Source organism: Lepisosteus oculatus, chromosome 27 (assembly GCF_040954835.1).
Source record: "Lepisosteus oculatus isolate fLepOcu1 chromosome 27, fLepOcu1.hap2, whole genome shotgun sequence".
In the NCBI taxonomy this organism is placed as follows: domain Eukaryota; kingdom Metazoa; phylum Chordata; class Actinopteri; order Semionotiformes; family Lepisosteidae; genus Lepisosteus; species Lepisosteus oculatus.
The window spans coordinates 3,284,212-3,305,598 of record NC_090722.1 but is presented as its reverse complement, the minus strand read 5'-3'; the positions used below and the strand labels follow the sequence as shown (position 1 = coordinate 3,305,598).

Genomic DNA, 21,387 nt, shown 5'->3' with positions numbered 1-21,387 from the left:
CCATATAAATGGCTGACCCTGCGCTCTGACCTCAAGCTTCTCTCCCTGTCTGTGTGTCTCATGGAGAGCAAGCTGGGGTCTGCGAAAAGACAAATTCCTAATATGAGAAATTGTATAGGGCTAATAAAGTGATCTGATCTTATCTTAAAGATGGGCGAGAGTGTCCCTGCACCACCCACGTGCCCTAAAGGGGGCGCACTGCTGCACCCCTGAGGTCCCTATACTGTTGGTGAGCTATGCTAACCATGCCTAGGGCATGCCATTCCAGATTTTTTAAAGAAAAATGGACACTGCAACAGAGAAGAAATGAATGCACTAGTGCACGCTACACTCCGTGGTGTCGGAATCGCAGAAGCCCGGAGGGTCAGCCCTGCTCTCGACCGGTGGGCCCAGCCTGTGGGGTCCGGTGGGCTGGCCTACCTGTCTGGCCTCTCTCCTGGCTGGCAGCTGCAGGCCTGGCCGGGCTCGGCGCACTCCGCGTAGAAGGTGGACAGGCAGACCTGGCTGCGCTCCACGGTGTAGCGGGCGCGGGGCGTGGCCGGGGGCGTGGGGTCTCGGGGCTGCCGGCCCGGGGCGGGGGGCTTGCCAGCCGCTGCCAGGCCGTCGGCGCCCACGGTGTGCCGGGCAGTCTTCCGGAGCGCCCTGGACTCTGCCGGATGAGGCCAGAGGTTAAAGAAAGCCTGATGGGGGATTAAAAGCGAGCCGATCCACGCAAAGCTGAACTTCTACCGAAAACTCCCTCTGATTTTCTCAAAGTTCCGCTTCTCAAAAACAACTATATGGTTAAACAGACACGGAGAGCCCACAGAGGCCTCCAGGAAAATGCCCAATGTGTATTAAGAGACAGAAGCGCAAAATCACCTCCCCTCCCTCACTATGACTAAAAGTGACCAATTTCTGGCGGTCCAGAACGGATCAGCCAATCCTGTGGTTCCAGTCCGGCTCACGTCAGGTCTCCGACTGGTATCCCCCAGCAGCCGTGGGGTACAGTGGGCACGGAGCATTTCCTTACAACAGCGCCCACTGGGGCAAGCTCGCAGCAACATCAGGAACATCCCTGGCACTGTGGAGCTCAAGGCATAGCAATAGCAATGGTACCGTACCCCTGAGAAAGGCTTCAGCAGTTCTTTCCAGTACAATGTTTACTTGTATAACTCAGAGCAAATGTAAGGCGCTTTGGATAAAAGTGTCAACCAAAGAAACACGGACATATAAATATAAATATTGCACATGTATCAGATTTAAAAAGGGACATCACTTCATTGTATAAATATTGAAAAAAGAGCTCTGTTTGTACTGAACCTCCAGTGTATTGAATGGGCAGCTGCATGGAGTCTTGACTGGTAACTGGAAGATTGTGGTTTCCAGTCCCAGCTTTGACACTGCTGTTGTACCTCTGGGCAAGTCACTCGAATAACTGAGTGCAGATGTAAGTTGCTTTGGATAAAGCCGTCGGCCAAATGAGTCGGTAAACCAGAGGCGACAGCAGAAGCTGAAATCTCGGGGCTTTCTCGTGGGCTACTCACTGTCTGCCGGGCCTCGCATGCTGCTCAGGCTGTTGCTCTTCACCAGAGGGCCGCTCAGCGATTCGTGGCTGGAGCCTTCACTCAGGCCGCTCCAGCTGGACTGTCGAACCAGGCTGGAGTGGGGGCGGGGCCTCGGGGGGCGCTCGACCAGGTTATCTGCAGGCAGGCCAATCAGAGCGCAGGACACGAACGTAACCTCACCGGTTGGTGCACCGTACAGGAAGCAGCAGATTTTGCAATCAAAGGTAAATTGTAACGAATCTTTAACATGTTTCTGCAGAAGTTAGTGGGGGGGGCAGCAGGGTGATGCTGCAGTTAGAGCTGCTACCTCACAGCTCCTGGCTCTCCACATGCATGTGCAGGGGATGTGAGCAGGAGTGAAAGCGAGTGTCCTGATCAGGGTGGAGTGGGAGTGGGGCTTTCAGAGATTCTCTACCAGATTATCAGTTTGTTCCCACTGATATCAGGTGACCCCGAAAGCGAGCAGCCTCTGTGCACCCCGCAACCGTAACTCTTTCTGTACCCCCACAGGACAGAGACGAGACCCGACGCGAGAGCCCTTACCTGCCCGGGAACACAAGGGCGACTCCCCCTGCTGGCGCAGTTTGATGGGCTGCCGGAACTGCGCCACGCCGAGCACCACGTTGCGCAGCTTGGCCCAGCGCAGCCGGGCGCCGTGGCTGGTGGAGGGCCACTTGCTCTCTAGCACCGCCTGCAGGACGGGGGCGGGAGTGCAGGTCAGTGCAACCACCCGGGTTAGTGCGTCACCTCATGATGCAAGAGGTCTTCAAAAACTCCCAGCAGGCTCCATTTTAAGCTAACTAACAGCAGAGGCAATACTACAGGGCAGAAGTGGCCAACCCCAGTCCTGGGTCCAAATCATCAATGTGCAAAGCAGTAGAGTTTTAATCAGTTTAATATGTCTATTGGTTCCATTCCACCCCAGTGGTCCTTAAGAGCCACAGGATGTTGGCATTTTAATGCCAGATGATCTGAAGTACTAAACTGAATTAATCATCAGCTTCTGGAGTCAAAATGAAACCGATCTAAGAAATTGACAACTTCAGTGTGATCTATGGGTCTCTCCAGGACCAGGCCTGGCCACATTACGGACTGTTTTTTTCTTATTCCTCTAACGTCTTCCTAGAGTAAACCTCAGTACCGACAGAAAACAAAAGTGGAGCATGATGCCGTCCTCTGATTTACGAGAGAAATGTAAAAATCCAGACTGAAAAGACTCTCCAGCAACCCCACTATAACCCTCCCTTCTTCTGCAGTAAAGACAACTGATCTCTGCAATGTCTGCCTCAGCACTTCCTTATCGTGAAGCTGCTGGGATGTCCGTTTTCTCATTCAGCAGGCACTGGTCACGGCTTGTTCTGCGCAAGACGCTTTGCAAAGGCGCACAGGACAAAGTCAACAGCGAAGGAACAGAAGGAGACACCCACGAACAGATCTCGAACATCGATCTAGCAACACTGCAGATCACTGCAATCTTTTTTGAACAGCGGGAGTTCTGTCTCGCCATTTTACGTCCAGCTGCTGGGGCTGTGCTGCCAGCTCACAAGAAGACCGCCGGACACCCCACGCCCCCCGCCAGCTGGTTCCGGTTCTGAGCAAGGCCCCACAGCGGGTCTGTTCCAAGCCGCGGGGACGTCTCTTCCAGAGCGCGGGGCCACCCAGCCCGAGGCCCTGTCCGGGGACGAGAGGGCGCGCCGGGTGCCACCCACCTTGTTGTAGTAGCCGTAAGTGATGGTGTTGGGCGTGATGCCCGCTTTCTTCATCTCCAGCAGCACTCGCACTGCCAGGACGGGCTGGCCGTACTGCCCACACAGCTGCATCAGGATCCGGTAGCACACCTGCCGACACAGAGGCGCGTCCCGTTACCCCTGCTTTCCGCACGAGCACGGAGCTGCTGTTCACGCAGCAACACGCGATCCTACCACCCTGGCTACGGACGCAGATCAGGATAGAATTCCCAAAGAGAAAGGTGCTTAACTAACGCCCATGTCCTCAGATCCCTGTTTCTCCACGGATCCTCCAGTCTGGGTGCTCTGTTGGCTCTGAGTTACAGCACCACTGGGCTGTGTGACACAATGCTTTAAGACCCAGATCACTGGCTGCTGTTTTCTGGATGGACTCCTAGTGGAGATGTGAGGCAACACCTTAGCATCTCCCTGCACAACTGAATTCCCCCCCTGGCCTTTACCAGTCATGGCCTCCTAATAACCCCCCTCTCTGAACTGGCTTCATCCCTCTGCTCTCCTCCCCACTGAGAGCTGGTCTGTGGGGAGCGGACTGGAGCATCATCCAGGTGGGGGATACACACTGGTAGGGGTGGAGGGGATCCCCATGACCTGTAAAGAGCTTTGAGTGGAGTGTCTGGAAAAGTGCTACAGAAGCGTGAGACTTATTATTACTATTATTAGATGAGGACACAGACCCGCTAAGCCAGGGGTCCTGACCCTAATCCAGTGTGTCTGCGGGGTCTCCAGGTCTCTTTAAAGCATTAGCACCTGAAGAGCTCAGACATGCTTTGAAGTTGAAAACCCCACAATCTCGCTCCTCAGCCTCGTCATCCTCTCCTGGCCTAATCCAGTCTGTCCATCCCTCAGTGGCGAAACAGCTCGGGAAACGGACTGTTTTTTCGCGTCAGGGAGAAGTACGATTCTTGGTGCACCGGCGCCGCCCGCTGGTCAAGGTCAGAAATGCAGTCTTCCACAACTGAGAGGGAGAACTCGCCTCGTCTGGCAGCACCACCTTCCTGGTCTCCATGTGCTTCAGCACCTCGTAGGCCGTCTGCAGCGCCCGCACCTTGGCGCTCTCCGCCCGGACGAAGGTGGGCAGGTAGATGAACCACAGGCCGTAGCAGTGGCCCAGCAGGCACTTAGACCACATCTCGGGCACAGAGGCGTACTTCTGTGCCCGCTTCTGTGCCAGCTTGATCTCCTGAAAAACAGAGCGTGGAGAGAAACCCCCTTCAGGCTGCTTCCTGTCACAGTTCACAGCCATAGGGACTGCGGCTGCAACTCGTCTTGACCAGTCTACCGATCAGCCTGGGATCAGATCCCTCAGGAAATGGGGTATCTATTCCATATCGATATCTACCCCCAGGCAATGTGCTTACTGCTCCCAGGAAATTCAGGGATGAATCGGATACATTCCAGGGCTTAAGGGAACCTCCTGGACAGACAGACTTAAGGACCTGAACGTTCTCAGTCCTGAACAGGGGAGACGACAGGGTATTCAAAAGGAATCAAAAGTATTCAAAATCCTCAAAGTCATCAACAAACTCAACATCCCTCTTCAGGAAGAGCAGGGAATGAGGAGCCAGAGGTCACAAGTGGCCAGTGCAATTAAAACCAAGAACACGTCTTTACACAAAGGGTAGTGGGAGTGTGGAACAAGCTAACCAGTCGATGAAGCTGGTTTCTTTCAAGCAGCTGGGTGAGATCTAGCTCAAACAGGCTTTGATGGGCCAAATGGCCTCCTCGTGTGTGTCACTGTTCTGATGATGTTATAACTGGAATAAACCCTACACCTCTCCTGTCACACTGACCACAACAATTAAGTCATCAGCACACAGCTGCTGCTGCACCTGGCTGACCATAATGTGAAGAAATTAGAAGGGGTTGTACAGGCCTAGTAAACCAGTGTAATTTTCTACTGCCGGCTTTTAATATTTCTGGGGTTCCCAGTTCAGGTCTCTGGGGTGCCTCCATGGGGGTGTGTCAGTTGGGAGGTGCCTCCATGGGGGGTGTCAGCTGGGAGGCGTGTCCAAGCAGCAGCGAGTGGTACCTGCTTAGTGCGCCGAGGGGCGGGGCTGCTGGGGGCACTCTCCTTAGCCTGGACTCTCAGCAGATCCTGCGGCCTATCAAAGAGCTCCACCTTCAGGGAGGGGAACGTCTCGTAGCTGCAGAGACACGCCCACATGGGAGGGGCAAAATAAACAGATGTCAGCATTTCACACCTCTGCCCCAGAATTCCCTTCGTCTGTACCCTGTTACAGTTCTCCTGTGCGTTGCATCCCTGCTACCTTCTTCTCCCTCTCTCCCATCTGAACAGCAAACCCCTGCATTTCTCCGCTCTACATTTCAGTGTGGAATTAACCTTTCCTTATTCCTTTAAAAATGGGTAGAGACCAGAATCTAATTAAACAAAATGGGACACCACCTTTGGAAGGCACTGTAGTTGCTTCAAGACATAAATCCAATTCCAATAAATTAAATCCACAGGTCCCAATTGACCTCTGAGTTAATCCCACTGCAAAGCTCCCCAGAATCTGCTGGTAGTGCCAAGCGACATTCTCTGCAGCCTCTTCCAAAACCCCTGATTCTACACTGAGCCTGTCCTACGCTGGGGACAGGGACTGCCCACTGTCTGGAATGAAGACAGAGGCGTACGTGAAATGCAAAGAGAAAAGGCAGAAACGTGTCATCAATATCAATCCGTCTGACTTGATGCTTCCAAAGTGACTTCCATAGGTTACGATTTAGTGACACACAAATGCACACATGTTGGGGGGGCATTTATACAGGTGCGTTTGCTGGAGCATTCTGGGTACGGTGTCTGCACCTGGATAAAAACCCTTCGCCCCCAGTCAGGGCTCAGGAGGGTTGACCACACTGCAGCAACGGTCATCTTGCTGTTATTTATACACGGGTCACTGGCGTATGAGAGAGAAGGAGAGGAGAGCGTTGCCCGGGTCAGATGGCCGTGGCCCCGCCTGGATGCCACCCTACCTGTAGGGGGCAGGACACTCGGTGCCCTCAGGCCCCTGGGGCTCCTCGGGGGGCATGATGAAGACCGTGTGCTCCCCGCTGTGCCTCTCGTCCAGGTCGATCAGCCGGACCTCCTCCGGCCGCTCCACGTCCACCTGCGTCAGGGACACGTGGGGTGTTAATGCCCTCCAACATCGCCCCCTACTGGTACACCCCCGCCAATGCAGCACGATCAAAGTGAGGGAGAAGAGAGACTGGGAGTGGGTTATGGGCTCCAGAGTCCTTCCTGTACAGAGCTTCCTGCTACTCCAGGGCTTTACTGCTGTACGTCACTCAGGCCCCTTTCCCACACAGACCACAGGGCTCAAGTGCAAACTATGTGGAAGTGCACTGGAAAGAGGCACTTTTTTACCCAAAGAGCTGTGGGAGCATGGAGCAAGATATCCAGTTATACTGTCAAAGCTGATACACCTTGCATATTATTAAAAAAAGAGCTCAGCATATTAATTCTTGTTCTTTATGTTTACAAACCTGACTCTAAAGGAGAAACAAAGCAATAACAAATATTTAATAAGTTAGAGATATAAATCCCATGCCTTCTGAACAGGTTTGCAACTAGACGTCACAAGGGGAAACAGGGTGGAAGTGTTGGTGTACGAATCTGAGAACAGGGGGCGCTGTTTTGCACAGAGAGTTGTGGGAGTGTGGAACGAGCTACCCAGTCATGCTGTTAAAGCCCAAATCATGGCTCCTTTAAAAAGAAAGGATGGATCCCTAGATCGATTACCTACAAACTACCACATGGGCCAGACCGGCTGAATGACCTCCTGTCCTTTGTAACGTTTCTGCTGAAGACGGGAAAGAGAGGGAGGAAAAGAGGAGGCTGGAAGAGCTCAGAGTTTCCCTCTAAAGCCACCGGGAACAGAACTCCAGAGATTTACAAGAAGAGAATGGGCCGGGGTGAGAGGGGGAGGGGGGAGAGCGAGAGAGGGGAACAGCCACCTTCTGCACACACTCGTCGAAGAACTCCAGGCAGGCGTGGCGGTCGCTGACGAAGGAACACTCCTCGATGAACTGGGTGAACATCTGAGTGCGGGTCAGCTGGATGTAGAACTTCTGCTGGGCCCGGTCCCGGGACTTCAGGAACCCTGCAAGGAGAGTCCGGGTAAGCGTTCTTCTCCAGGCCTCGGGATCAGAGCTGGAGATTATCTCCGTCACTCCGCCAAGCTCTTTACTTACGGGGAAGGGAGTATGAGGAGAGTCACCCTGCATCTAGAACGAATAACTTAGCGCACCCTCCTGGATGAAACAGGAGTACGATCAAAAGATAAATCACCTGCAGTACAGCAGCACTGTGGTTAGTGTTGCTGCTTCAGAGCTCTTGGAAGGCTCTGTGTGGAGTCTGCGTGTTCTCAGGTCTGGGTGGGTCTACTCCAGGTGCTCCGGTTTCCTCCCACAGTGTAAAGAAACTCTATCCAGGTTAACTGGGATCTCTCTATTCTCTTTGAGTGCATGTCTGCCTTACAATGAACTGGTCTCTGGTCACCTAGCTCATTATTAGACCAGGTCCTGGAAATGGTAGGTTAGATCATATTTGTTTCAGATACAAGGTGCCTAAACTTGAGTGGCAACTGCAAATGGACATGGTATTAAAAAGATAATAATTAGGCTAGGTTAACTGATGGCGACAGTTGGAATGGTCTTCCTGTAAGTGACACAGACAAGGCCGGGCAGGGGGCAGTGGTGGGCGGCAGAAGGCATTGGGCAGCGGTGGGCAGCAGTGGGTATCAGCAGGCAGGGGGCAGCAGTGGGTAGCAGAGGGCAGGGGGCAGCAGAGGGCAGGGGGCAGCAGTGGGTAGCAGAGGGCAGGGGGCAGCAGGGGGCAGGGGGCAGCAGGGGGCAGCAGAGGGCAGCAGAGGGCAGGGGGCAGCAGAGGGCAGCGGGGAGGGGGCAGCAGAGGGCAGCAGAGGGCAGGGGGCAGCAGGGGGCAGGGGGCAGCAGAGGGCAGGGGGCAGCAGAGGGCAGGGGGCAGCAGGGGGCAGCAGAGGGCAGGGGGCAGCAGAGGGCAGCGGGCAGTGGGCAGTGGGCAGCAGTGGGCAGTGGGCAGGCGCACCGTGCAGGTTGAAGAGGCTGCTGCAGTCCGTGGTCCTCTCGGAGGGGGCCTGGGTGATGGGCAGCAGGAAGGCCCGGTAGCCCCGCAGCAGGCAGCTCATGAAGCGCAGGAAGGCCTCCTGGATCTCCAGCTCCAGCTGCTTCTGCCGCCTGTAGATCACGTCATAGTCGGTCAGCAGGAACTCCAGCGTGGCCTCCTCCTGGCCAGGGCTGCAGACTGGGGGAGGGGGAGAGTCTGCGATGAGTGCTGGCCGTACAAGTCACGCCCTCCCCACCTCCCAAAAACACTCAGGAACCCTGGAGCCCGGCAGCAGAAATCACTTCCCCTCGTTTACATTCTTCAACCTGCTACTCGATTCATTTTCTAACAGATTAAACCCTTACAATCTAATGCTGGTGTCACACTGCACGACTTTTCCTAGGATTTTCGGTTGTAGCCTTCATTTACATTGGACAGCATGCAGAGGAGATGGGCTATCCCTTAAGCCAGAGAGGGAGAGGCCCTGATGTAGGTGCTCATGAAAAGCTCCGAGTCCTGAAGGCACTCACTCTTCTCCAGCTGCTGATGCAGGCTGCTCAGAGAAGCCAGCAGGATCTTGCAGTGCTTGCGGGGCAGAGACCTCCAGGACAGGGGCTTCTTATCCTCTGATCTACAACAGATGAACAGCAATCACACTGGGGAAACTGGAGGAGAGGAGCTGCACTCAACCCATTAAACGTGCTGGGACTCTTTATCTGACGTTTCAAGGACAACGTGGCTGGGCAGTGTGTTCCATGCCCCCACCACTCTTAGTGTAAAGGAAAGCCTCCCGAAGGGAGACATCGGAATTTACCGGTCTCACCTTGGTCACATCACGAGCCACCTGGGTGAGGCCAGCCAGCAGGAGAGCCAATACAAAAGGATTTGAATCCTATTTGAAAAAAGGCAGGTTGTTGGAACAAACTACCCAGCCATCCAGAAATGGCTTAGATGAGATTCTGGAAGAAATGACTTTTTACCGTTGGAAGTAACCAAGTTTACATGTACGTCCTTTCAGAGGGAAACTGCAGTCCCACTTTCTCAAACCAGTAACAAAATAAATTCATTGATGATATGGAAAAATTGGGACATATTTCAGATTGAGCACAAAATCATGCACTCTGTGAAGGTACTATAAGTGGCCTTGGTGTCACAAACCCCCGGTCTCTCCACAGGAGAGAGCGAGAGTTCCCGTTGAGTCGAGAGTTTGAGAATCGTGACGTGATGCAGCCCTTCCTGCTCACTAGTCACTAGTCACTAGCGAATACGTGCAGGTTGTGCAGCAGACATTTCACCGCAGAAATGTTCCAACGGGATCTTCATCCAGAGTTAACAAGTAAGGAGTATTTGTCAGCTAAACAGTCTGGAGATTGAGAGCAGTATTTTTGTTGGATTAAAAGAGGTGTTTTCACAAGCCTGCTTGTTTACAGTGTAAGAAGGCCACAACACGTCATGTCTTGTTGCCTCACTCTGAATGACAGAACGTGGTGCTGCGCAAACCTGGAAATACCAGTTATTCTGTGATGTACATTGGAGGTTTTTACAAGTCACTGTGTCCATTTTACTCTTAGTGTGGTCTGAAACGCCCTCATCATCTAACCCCAAAATATAACAGCACCGTCGCAGTTCCCCTTCAAACCAGGCCGATGCCCCTGTACCCCCGCTGTGTTACTGGTGTGATTCCAGCGGATTCCCAGGAGCCCGGGAAACTACCGACAGGAAACAGGAAACCGTTCAAACCCCCCACCCCCACGCACTGGAAGATGGTGTTGGTGTCCAGGTCCACACAGATGACGTCGGCCGGGGGGTCGTAGAGATCAAAGTAGCTGGAGTGGACGCCCACGATGAAGGGCATGGGGGCGCACAGCACGTCGGCCATCCGCAGCGGGCACAGGGGGATGTAGGGGCACTGCCAGCGCAGGGGGAAGGTCATCTGCAGGCGCACGGAGAGGAGAGGGTCAGAGGCGGGCAGGCGCCCGCAGGCCCCAGCCCCCCTCTCGGCCACCACTGCCCGCCGGGAGTGGACAGGGCAGGGCCAGACGCATACGTCCAGGGCCCGCAGTCCACACCCCTTCTCAGCCCTGTCAAAGTGTTATTCCCAAACCTCTCTCCTTGAAAGCTGGTCCTCTGTGCCCCTTTACGGAAGAGGAGATTGCAGTGGGGTTGTTAAAACAAAAAGTCTTTAAACTTGGCAACAACAACAAATTGATCTCGGGTTAGTGGCCATAGTTGAGCCTGTCACAATTTCCACCCCTCCCCAAACAGGTTATTTTTTTTTGTCAACCTGTTTGCCTTGTAGATAAAGAATCATTCCTCACAGACAACTGGGTTAAAATCGCAAAAAGATTTAAGACAAAATTTGATTTTTTTAAATTAAAAAAAATCTGGATCATTGATTACTGTGGGGAGGGATCACTCGTATGGATTTGGTAAAGACCGGTCCTTGTCATCTTCAGATACGCTTGAAAAGACTGGGGCACTTAATCCCTGTTCTATTACAGTTTCAAGCATCAACAGTAAACTCTCCACCCCAGATCTTGCAGAGTTTTTTTCATCCATTCTGGCTCAACTCTGACCGTGTGAGAGAGCTCCTGATCTGCAGTGAGCCCAATTTTACAATCGATATCTATACATCATAATGAAATCGCTTAAAAACTTGATTTCACCTTTAAACTGGGGGGGGGGGGGTGCCCGATAAGAGAGAGGGGTCACCCCCATCTAAGAAAAATGTGGCATCCCATGGGCCAGCGCGAGCGTGTGTGGGAGCGAGCGAGCGTTCTGCGCGCCCCCCGGGGGCGGGTCGCGGCGGCGCGGGCGCGGGCACGGCGCGGCACTCACGGACACCAGCGCCTCGCTCACGGAGGTGAGCACGTCGGGCCGCAGGGAGTGCAGCAGCAGCTTGTGCTCCGTCAGCACCGCCAGCAGGAGCGTGGCCGCGTTCTCCGGGCCCAGGTTCTGGAGCAGCTTCAGGAAGCTGGCGCCGCTGTGGGGGCACAGGGACAAACGCACGCAAGCTGACCGCCGGGCAGGAGACCGTTAAAGGCTCTGCCAAATTCACGGTCCTGCCCGCGTCTTTCCTGCGTAAATTAATTCAACGGGGCGACCTTCTCCAGCCCGCTGCGTCGTCTGCCGCGCCTCCAGCGCCCGAGTCCGAGCCCGACCAGGGCAGGAGCCTGAAACCAGGCGCACAGAACCGGCAGCAGCTGCCGCACCGTCCTCGGCACGGGTGCGATACAGACGCCCGCCTGCCGCCCCATCGTAGTCACCCAAACGAACCGGCAGGGACCCGGCCACCTCTGGGCCTCACAGACTCGCGTTTTATTGCTGAAAATGTAAACTTCGTAAAATATGAAGTTTATATATATATATCAAAGCCAAAGAGCTTGGTAGGGCCTTCCAAATCAGACTGGAGGTTTTAAACAAAGACGCTTTGACCATCTTAACAGTTTAATAATGTTATGCAGAATAAAAAAAAAAAACACTGTCTGCATGGTCTTTCTTTCACTTAAAAAACGGCGCAACTGTGGGCGACTCTTTTCTCTGTATCCTGTGGCCTGTCTCTGCTCCGCAACAGTCTGCCAGTTCACCTGGTGGAACAACCTCTCCTGTCTCCCCCTGATCAGCTGCTCTGGGGGGGTGAAGTGGATCCCCATCTGTGTGTTAAGTGCTTTTTGATTGCCTGACGCCCCAATAAACTTCAGCCCAGGGAGGCTGAGAATTAAAACGGAAAAGCTGTCGAGGTCAAGCTACCAGGTGAAGTTTACAGTCACTGGCCCACTACTTGATTGGCTTCACTCCGAGACCTGATTCGATCTCCTGCTCTCGTATCGGTACAAGGCATCGACAGCCTCATGGCCACATTTTCACCAGCTGTTGCTCCATCGCACTGCAGCAGCAGGGCCTAGCCAGGGCCGGATTTGGGGGTTCGTAGTTCCTGGGCACTTGCACTCCGAAATGTGCAAAAAGAGGGATGAATGCCAATTGAATGACGTTGATGCACTTTCGTTCAAGCAGGGGAGCTGCATTAGCAGGTGGAGGCTGCGAAGGGACAAGTAAAGGTTTATTCCAGGCTGAGAAGAGAAGAAAGGAAACAACGTTTCGGCTGTGCAGCCTGCTTGGGTTGTGAACTCCACACACCTAAAGAAGGCCCCAGAGCGGAAACGTTTCCTTTCTTCTCTTTTCAACAAAACCTTTTACTTGTTCCTTATGATGCACTTGAAACTATTCCAGTGCTAAACCCCCCTGATTGATGGAGCGAGTCGAGCCACCATCACTTCCATACTGCTGGTGTCTAGAGCAGCGTCCGATTATTGATCTGGAGCAACTCGAGCCGATCACCAGCGTGTTGTTTCAGTCACGGTGCCTCATGGGAAATCTGGCACCTGGCTCAGCCTGACCCCGAGTATCTGAATGACTTTTGAGGCCGTTGCAAGTCTGAAGCTGCACTGAAAGCATCCAGTTCCCAAGCAGACAGCAGGTAGTAGCTGCCATCTTAATGAAGCTGACGAGCTCTTTCAAAGAGGGTTAATTAAAGTTTAAGGGCAAGGAGGCAGCTGGAACAGATGCAGAAACCAGAGGTCCCAGTTACAAAATACACTGGTAATTCTAACCATGAGGCATCACAAGAGCCCTCAGCAAGGATCATCTGGCTCAATTTGGATAGGAGCAGCTCGGCTGTGTCCCCCTTCCTGCCTCACACTGGGAACGGGCTCCAACATCTAAAACTCTGGCACCCAAACCGGATAATTAATCGGATTCAGGGAAACCAAAAGTGATAAGAATGCAGCACTGGAAAATACTGACGTATCCATCACCAATACAAAAAATTCCTCACGCCAGATCACTGTTTCCATCCAACAAGATCCTTCGAGAGGATGAAACTTTCTGACTTACTAAATAGCTATGAAGCACATGAGCAGCCATGCAAGAACGTTTCCTTTTATACTGATTTAATTTTGAATCCAGCACCTTGCACAAGGTTCTTCGATTGGTATACCACTGTCGGTGTATATCGCTCACAATTCCAGACAAATGGATTTCTTTTTCCAGCAAAAAATGCTTCCTCTGCTAGCCATTTAATTTCAGCTGAGAACAATAACATTGAAACTGAACTCGGACAAAAGTTTGGTGTGCACAAAAGCAGTGAGCTCAACCCATGTGAGAGGCTAGCGGCTCTCCCTGCCCCTAAAGGGGGCAATTTAGAAACTCGAATGGAGGAGGAAACTGGAGCACTCAGAGAAAACCCACACAAGAGAACACGCAAATTCCACGCAGATGGTCCCACCCCCAGTAGGTTTCAAACTATGGGCCCCAAGAGCTACCGTACAAGGCAACAGCGCTAATCATCACACCACACGATGCTTAAACCCGCCCGGGACATTTCTGCCTTTGCAAGACCAGCTGCGTAACCTTGTCCTGACTCAAAGCGTCTCCTGCGAACAGGGGAGTCGGCCGGTTGCCCGTGCTCAGGAGCAGAGAGAGAAAGAAAGACGAGGAACCTCAACAGCAAAGGCCTACCTCAGGAGCAGCGGAGAGGACACCGGCTGGCACAGCAACAGGTTGTCGTAGGGCGAGAGCTGCAAAGGAGAGAGACCGTCACCGCGGGGCAGGAGGGCAGGAGGGATGCCCAGGGGCACAGTGCAGAGCGGCCGAAGTAAACCAGGACACTGGCAGCCATTCTGCAGGCCTGGCAGCGGTAATTAAACCACCTCTCACTGCTTCCTGACCTCCCTTCTGCTGCTGCCGGAATTCTCTTAACCCAGAGACACTGCGCTGCTGTGGAGCCAGTCAGAACACATGGGCATCCATCTCCTCTTTAATCACCTTCGCTGAGAGGCTCAGTACAGTACTGCTGTTCTAAAACACCTTAGCCTGCGCGATTCCACTCTCTGAACTCTTGTGACTCGTTCATTTTTCTAGCAGGTACATTTTTTCATTTTACCTGACCTTTGACCTTCTAACACAACGGAGCCCGTTTAATGTAGTTACAGCGCCTTGCGGAAGTATTCACCCACCTTGGACTTCCTCACATTTTATCATCAGCACAAAGTACTCTATAACGTCGAACTGAAAAAAAAAACCCAGACGTTTTACTAAAATTAATTAAAAATAAAAAACAGAAAATAATTGAATGCATAAATATTCACCCCCTTGCTTTGACACACCTGAATTAGCTCTGAAATAACCAACTCTCTTCTCCACGTCTCAGAATTACTTGACTGGAGCCCACCTGTGTGCAGTTGAGGGGTTTCACATGATTTTAGGATATTTTGACATTGTAGAGTACTTTGTGTTGTGCGAAAAGTCTCAGTTAAATACATCATGGTTCAATGCTGGAATGCAATAAAATGTGACCAAGGGGGGTGAATACTTTTGCAAGGCAGTGTAGGTGTCTGCTGGTCCGAAGACCGGGGCTGGCAATCACTGACACAGCGCACAGACATTCGGTATTAAAAAACACTCTGCAAAACTCTTTAGCCCAGAGCCTTGGGATGAAACAGGCATTTCAGGCAACTGGCCACTGGGTTTGTGACCAATGGGGGGATCAGGGAGGCGCCCGCAGCAGGTGGGCACACCAGACTCTTACCTGCACCAGGATGCGAGGCCGCTGTGGAGAGGGGAAGGGCACGTTGTGCATGAAGCTGGAGATGTGTCTGTAGTGAAGACAGGTAGAGAAACGTGATCAATTACACAGCCAGTCAGTGACAGGCAGGGTGGGGGGGTCTCTCTTATCTTGTAAATTAGATCAGCACCTTTCTCTGTGATCACTCGGGAGCCTTTCAAACGTGACGAGCCTCAGCAGTGCGGAGGACGACTCGGGCTCGCGATACCGTATTGTTCAAGGAGACACCCAGTAACAGGGTTACAAAAACAGATGGGCTCAGGTTCTTCATTTCAAAACCCTGCCACTCTAGCCTGCTGAGGTTGAACAGTGAAAGTGTAACGAGGAAGGCTGCTGGAAGAGTCTGGGCTGTGGAACCCCTCTGAGGACGAACAGCTGGCTGTCGAGCTCCGCGGCGTCACACAGGAGAGTCAGCACATTGGAGGTGAGGCCCGTCCTGCACTGATGTCACTGCCTGACTGCAGGTGCCTGGGAGGTCACTGGGGTCACAGAGCGCCCTGGATGTGTAACCCTCCCTTGCTTTCAGAACTGCTCTCACTAATGTGCTGCCTGAAGTTTAAATGGTGGGAATTTCTGCAGAAGGACAAAACATTAATTCTTTTGTCTGAGCCAACGATGCACAGGCAGTATATCTTCTCCTGGTAGTTTAACTCAGGACCAAAAGTGAGTAACGGTCTGAAGGCCATAGGACAAAGGAAGCACTTCGCTTTACACAGAGAGTGGCGGGAGTCTGGAACACACAACGCAGCCATTTCGTGGCACAGTACTCCGGGATTCTCCGCTCAATAAATCACGAGCAACAAAACGTGCGAGACATATCGAATGCTCAGCTCATGAATGTAAAAAAGTACAGAAGGTGGTGGAGACAGCTGAGGCCGTCACTGGTACACAACTCCCTTCCATGCAGACCATTTTCACCACACGCCGCCTCAGAACAGCAAATAATATCATCGAAGACCAAAACCCTCCTGGGAATGCACTTTTCTCTCTTCTTCCTACTGGAATAATATTTAGAAGTACAGAAGCCCAGTCCTCTAGGTTCAAAGAAAGCTTCTAACTCGCAGCCTTACGACTCCTAAACTCCACCTCTTAAATCCTCCTGCCCCCACTGACACCCCTGTTTTTCACTGAACTCAAAATACTGCCATTACTTGAATTTCACACACAGTTGCTATCTAAATGCTGGTTAAAATGATAGCTGCTCCCCTGTTCATGTCTCCAAGAATTTAGATGTCATTTGCCAAGGCATTTTCTATGTCAATGTTATAATAATAAGAAGAATTGCTTACACTTATATAGTGCTTTTCTGGACACTCCACTCAAAGCGCTTTAAAGGTAATGGGGATCCCCTCCACCACCACCAGTGTGCAGCCCCAACTGGATGATGGGATGGCAGCCATAGTGCGCCAGAACGCTCCCCACACACCAGCTATCAGTGGGGAGGAGAGCAGAGTGATGAAGCCAGTTCAGAGATGGGGATTATAAGGAGGCCATGATTAGTAAGGGCCAATAGGAAATTTGTCCAGGACACCGGGCTTACACCCCTACTCTTTTCGAGAAACACCCTGGGATTTTTAATGACCACAGAGAGTCAGGACCTCGGTTTTACGTCTCATCCGAAGGACGGCGCCTGTTTACAGTATAGTGTCCCCATCACTATACTGGGGCATTAGGACCCACATGGACCGCATGGTGAGCGCCCCCTGCTGGCCCCACTAACACCTCTTCCAGCAGCACCTCTTCCAGGAGTCTCCCATCCAGGTACTGGCCAGGCTCACACCTGCTGAGCTCCAGTGGGGCTGCCAGCTGGGAGCTGCAGGGTGAGATGGCTGCTGGCAATATGCTGGCGACATACCAGCGTTATGTCATTTGTCAAGTGAGGACAACACACAAGTAGGCATTTCATCGTACTCGGATACGTAACAATAACCTTGAACTTGAACTTGTTCTCCTCTCACTAGTAACCTTCCTTCTGGTTAGTCTGTGTGCAAGACAAGTGGTCTGACGTCACCGTTTCAAAACAAAGATGGGAACTGAAAGCAGAAGTCCTGAGCCGGAGGTCCCCTCCCCTGTCCCGGAGTTTCCTTCTCTCCACGTAGGCGAGGTCAGGCTCCAGGAGGAGCCGTGACGCAAGGATTTCCCTACCGCAGGCACGCAAGGCTTCCAGCAACACGCCGCCCGCCCTGCTCCCCAGCGCCCCTCAGAACCGACAGAGTTCGCTTTCCACGGCGGCCGGTGTGAACCCTCGACATCCCCAGCCAGCGACCCATCCTCATCGCTCCCAGGACTGGGCGGAAACCCCAGGAATCCACAGCGCCCGGACCGTCACACCTCCTCCCAGCACGCGCCACTTCCTGCGGATGCTTCCAAGTGGGCTTTGTCGTCCCGATAAATAAAAAAAATTGTAGGCCACTGCCACATTTCCGGAGGGTTCGGGTTGCTTTTTTGGTGGAGAATGGACAAATCGATCTTATTTCACAGTACTGTGAGAGAAAAAGGCCACTAAAGTCATTTTTCTTTGCAAAAATGAATCGGGCCTGAGGAAGAATTTTAACATTGACCTATAAGTACACAATACAGTGACTATTTGGCTTTGCTCACATGCCTTTTCTGCTTAGCAACAGTATAAAAGAATAATTCAAGCATATTAATTGACTTTTTGATATTAATACTACAACGCAGCTCATCTCACACCTTCTGTTTACTTATTTCCTTTTGCCTGTATACAAGGTAAAATTGCTTCTTCAGAAGAACGTTGTCAATCGCAAAGAAGTGTTTGCAGAGAGAAGGACAACCCCTAATAGGGAAATTTAGAATGAGATGTGTGAATCTGCTGTATAAAACCCATTGCAATTTACCATCTCGTTGGGAGAGGTCACTCACAGATCCGCAGGACTGTATCCTCCCCATGCGCACGACTAAAGGACTTGACCACACCTGACCCGAGTGAAGAGTTATAGTAGATTACTGCGGCTTTCCAAAAGGAAGTCTCCAGAACCGTCTCGGAGATTCAACTGAAAGAATGTCTCCGCGGAGACGAGACCTTTCGAAGGACTCACACGCCCCCGTCTCCTGGGGTGTGGGGGTCCGGAGGGGTACTCTATGAATTGGCTACATTACTCTGCTCTCCTCCCCACTGATAGCTGGTGTGTGGGGAGCGTTCTGGTGCACTATGGCTGCCGTCGCATCATCCAGGTGGGGCTGCACACTGGTGGTGGTGGAGGGGATCCCCATTACCTGTAAAGCGCTTTGAGTGGAGTGTCCAGAAAAGCGCTATATAAGTGTAAGCAATTATTATTATTATTATTATTATTATTATTATTACTCACTTCTCCAGCGGCAGGATGTGGGGGCCAGAGATGGAGTAGCGGTAGATGAAGGTGAGAAACTTCTGGAAGACGTCGAAGAAGGGCCAGTGGGAGAGCACGCAGATGCTCTTCTTGACGTGAACCGCGCGGTTGGTGATGGGCCGCCGGTCCACCACGCTGACCAGGCCCAGGCGCGCGCGCTGCTTCTCGGACAGCTGCTCCCGCGGGAACGCCTCGTAGAACTGGATGGCGGCGCCGTACACCTGGGGGAGGGGGAAGAGGGCGTGACGAGCCGAGCCGCTGAAGTGACGCTCAGTGCTAGCCAAGCTCCCAGCGGGCTCTGCCACAACAGCCTCTTGGGGGCAGCTGGGCTGTAGAACTGCAAGCTGTGTTATTGACTAGCACTGACATTTCCCACAAGGCCCTGCACACCTTCCTGCTGCACAAGAAAGGGGGAGGGGTTATGTTGCCCAGGGCAACAGCAGGCCCCACCCACTTCCTGATTGGCAGGCCAGAGGCAACGCCTCGGCCTCCTGACTTTACCAGTAAGAGCTGCCAGTAGTTGACAACATGGGCGCGTGTTTCAGAGGTCGCTCGCCACACCACCTTCATCACTCTCGTTCCGGGGGGGTTCAGCTCAGCAACCCAGCAACCCAGGGGGGGCGGGCAAAAACCATGGACTTGAAATAATTTGAGCACCAAAAGAAACACTATTGCTGCAAACTGCAACAAATTCACATAGCTGGCATTTCACAGAACTGACATGACCTCGGTTATCCTTTATGCTGCTCAGCAGGGTGGATCCACAGGGGTCTGTCTGCAGGTTGGCAGGGTCTGGAGCAACACAAGCTGCACATCCAGGCCTCCTGCCTGGCACCAGCTTGCAGACGCATTCAGCCACACAGAGCCTGCACAAGCAGGTGCCTCTTCGCTGGTCTCCGAGCCCCTAGATGCCCAACACTGTCCCAGATCACCCCACACAGGCTCAGTGGGGCTCTCTAACAGGGCCTCCGAGATCTGTCCCCTGCCGCCTCTGCAGGAGCAGTACGAGGACGTGGCGTCCTGCTGGATCACTGTCCCAGCAGCCCCGGTCACCGGACAGCCCCGTCCAGGCCATCGCACTCAAGCTCATACCACAATAATAACCGCATGCATCTGCACGACAGAGTCACGCCTGACCCAGCTACACAAAACCCTGACTGCACAAACGTGCAATCACAAAGCACAAAGGCCCTGTCTTCGTAGCAAGCGGAGGAGAATGTGTTTTCTTTCTTGATTTCCCCCCCCGAATATTAGAATGAACACAACCATTTAAACAAGCAAGATGTGGCAAACGGTCTCCTAACCCTAACTTAAATTTGGCCAGGACACCAGGGTTACACCCCTACTCTTTTCGAGAAACGCCCTGGGATTTTTAATGCCCACAGAGAGTCAGGACCTCGGTTTGACGTCTCATCCAAAGGACGGCGCCTGTTTACAGTATAGTGTCCCCATCACTATACTGGGGCATTAGGACCCACATGGACCGCAGGGTGAGCGCCCCCTGCTGGTCCCACTAACACCTCTTCCAGCAGCAGCCTCAGCTTTCCCAGGAGTCTCCCATCCAGGTACTGACCAGGCTCACACCTGCTGAGCTGCCAGCTGGGAGCTGTAGGGTGGTCTTATAGATCTACTTCTGCCCCCCCCCACCCAAACACGTAAATATCGCTGCCTGCGTCCCAGCTGCCATGTGCGTTTCGTCACACCGATGGTGGAACAAGCGTGGGACCACATTCACCGCATTGTTCACAGAAACGAGGCGCGCCGCCCCCCTCCCCCCACCAGGGGGAGCCGTACGGCGGCCGCGCCAGGGCGCACCTTGTCTCCGGTGGCGCTGGTGAGGACGAAGGTGGAGAAGATGGGCAGCTGGTACTTGGTGTGGAGGGGCCAGCTCTCGACGGTGGCGCCCATGGGCAGGCAGAAGACGGGCACGGAGTCGGGCAGCGGGAAGGCCTCTGTGTCCTCCTCGGGGTAGCGGCTGATCAGGCCTGCGCGGGGGAGGGACACAGCAGCGGGTGAGCGAGGACTCAAGGGCATCCTGGAGAGTCATTCTGATCCTCATCTAGGAACAGGGCGCCCCCGGCCTGAAACACACTCCGAGCGCAGTGATCTAATAGGATCAGCACACACGGGCAGGTTAAAGGAACTCAATCTCTTTAGTGCTGGACAAAGGAGGGGCATTAGGACCGAACAGACCCGATCGCATGTAAAAGCCCGAAAGATATGGGCAGCGTTCACCCAGTGGACTACATCATTACTAATGAAGCTCGGGATTATTACTTCCGCAAAGGGCAGAAGTAGGAGCCGAGGAGAAGTGCATTCAGAGCAGAAAACTAGAGACAAGGCTTTACACAAAAGGTGGCGGGAGGCTGGAACAAGCTGCCCACCATCGTTGCTGATACACCGAGATCCTGGGTGAGAACGACGGATGAGTCAAATGGCAACGTGCAAGATGTGCCTAGTGGGGCCCTCTAGTTTGTAACTTTTTCTCGTGCCCTGGTGATCCGAAGCCGTGGAGGAAAAGCTGGGTGGACAGATGCTGTCCTTGTCAGTCAGCGGGCAGAAGATTTCTCCTCCTCCTCTACTGGCGTCATCCCTGACCTCCCCCTGCTCAGGCCATCGCATCACCGCCTGTCTCCCGCCTCTCTAATGTTCACACACCACCTCTTCACCTGTTTGTGTGGCTGCAGGATTTGTAGCCATGGGAGGAGCCATGAAAAACACACAACTCTTGATTCCAAATTCCACACGAAAAGAACGGGTATTGGCAGGTCTTTCTTAAAAAAATCAGAAGTTTGCATTTTAAAACAAGACGATGTAGCGTTTCCAGGCAGGGCATCAGAACTCGGCTACGGTCTGGTGGCGCAGGCGTTAGCCCTGCTGGCTCACAGCACTGGGGCCCTGGGCTGTCTGTGTGGAGTTTGTATGTTTGCCCCCATGTTCAGATGCTTTCGTTTCCTCCCACAGTTCAAACACACGTTGGAGGATTCATTGGCTTCTGGGAAAACTGTCCCTGGTGTGAGTGTGTATGTATCAGTGT

The 21,387-nt window shown here is 53.0% G+C and overlaps 1 protein-coding gene across 1 annotated transcript in view; it reads right to left on the bottom strand.

The window, feature by feature from the left end:
• dennd4b (DENN/MADD domain containing 4B) overlaps positions 1–21,387 on the bottom strand; it is a 54,769-nt gene that overhangs the window by 13,502 nt on the left and 19,880 nt on the right. Inside the window, exons 5-20 of the mRNA XM_069185452.1 lie at positions 20,166–20,335; positions 18,330–18,571; positions 14,965–15,031; positions 13,896–13,954; positions 11,217–11,361; positions 10,136–10,311; positions 8,909–9,009; positions 8,361–8,576; positions 7,250–7,395; positions 6,269–6,402; positions 5,325–5,439; positions 4,269–4,475; positions 3,257–3,385; positions 2,091–2,238; positions 1,527–1,682; positions 421–649 (exon numbers count right to left, since the gene is read on the bottom strand). Of these exons, the coding sequence (XP_069041553.1) occupies positions 421–649; positions 1,527–1,682; positions 2,091–2,238; positions 3,257–3,385; positions 4,269–4,475; positions 5,325–5,439; positions 6,269–6,402; positions 7,250–7,395; positions 8,361–8,576; positions 8,909–9,009; positions 10,136–10,311; positions 11,217–11,361; positions 13,896–13,954; positions 14,965–15,031; positions 18,330–18,571; positions 20,166–20,335 (2,440 nt within the window). The remainder of the gene's footprint in view (positions 1–420; positions 650–1,526; positions 1,683–2,090; positions 2,239–3,256; positions 3,386–4,268; positions 4,476–5,324; positions 5,440–6,268; positions 6,403–7,249; positions 7,396–8,360; positions 8,577–8,908; positions 9,010–10,135; positions 10,312–11,216; positions 11,362–13,895; positions 13,955–14,964; positions 15,032–18,329; positions 18,572–20,165; positions 20,336–21,387) is intronic.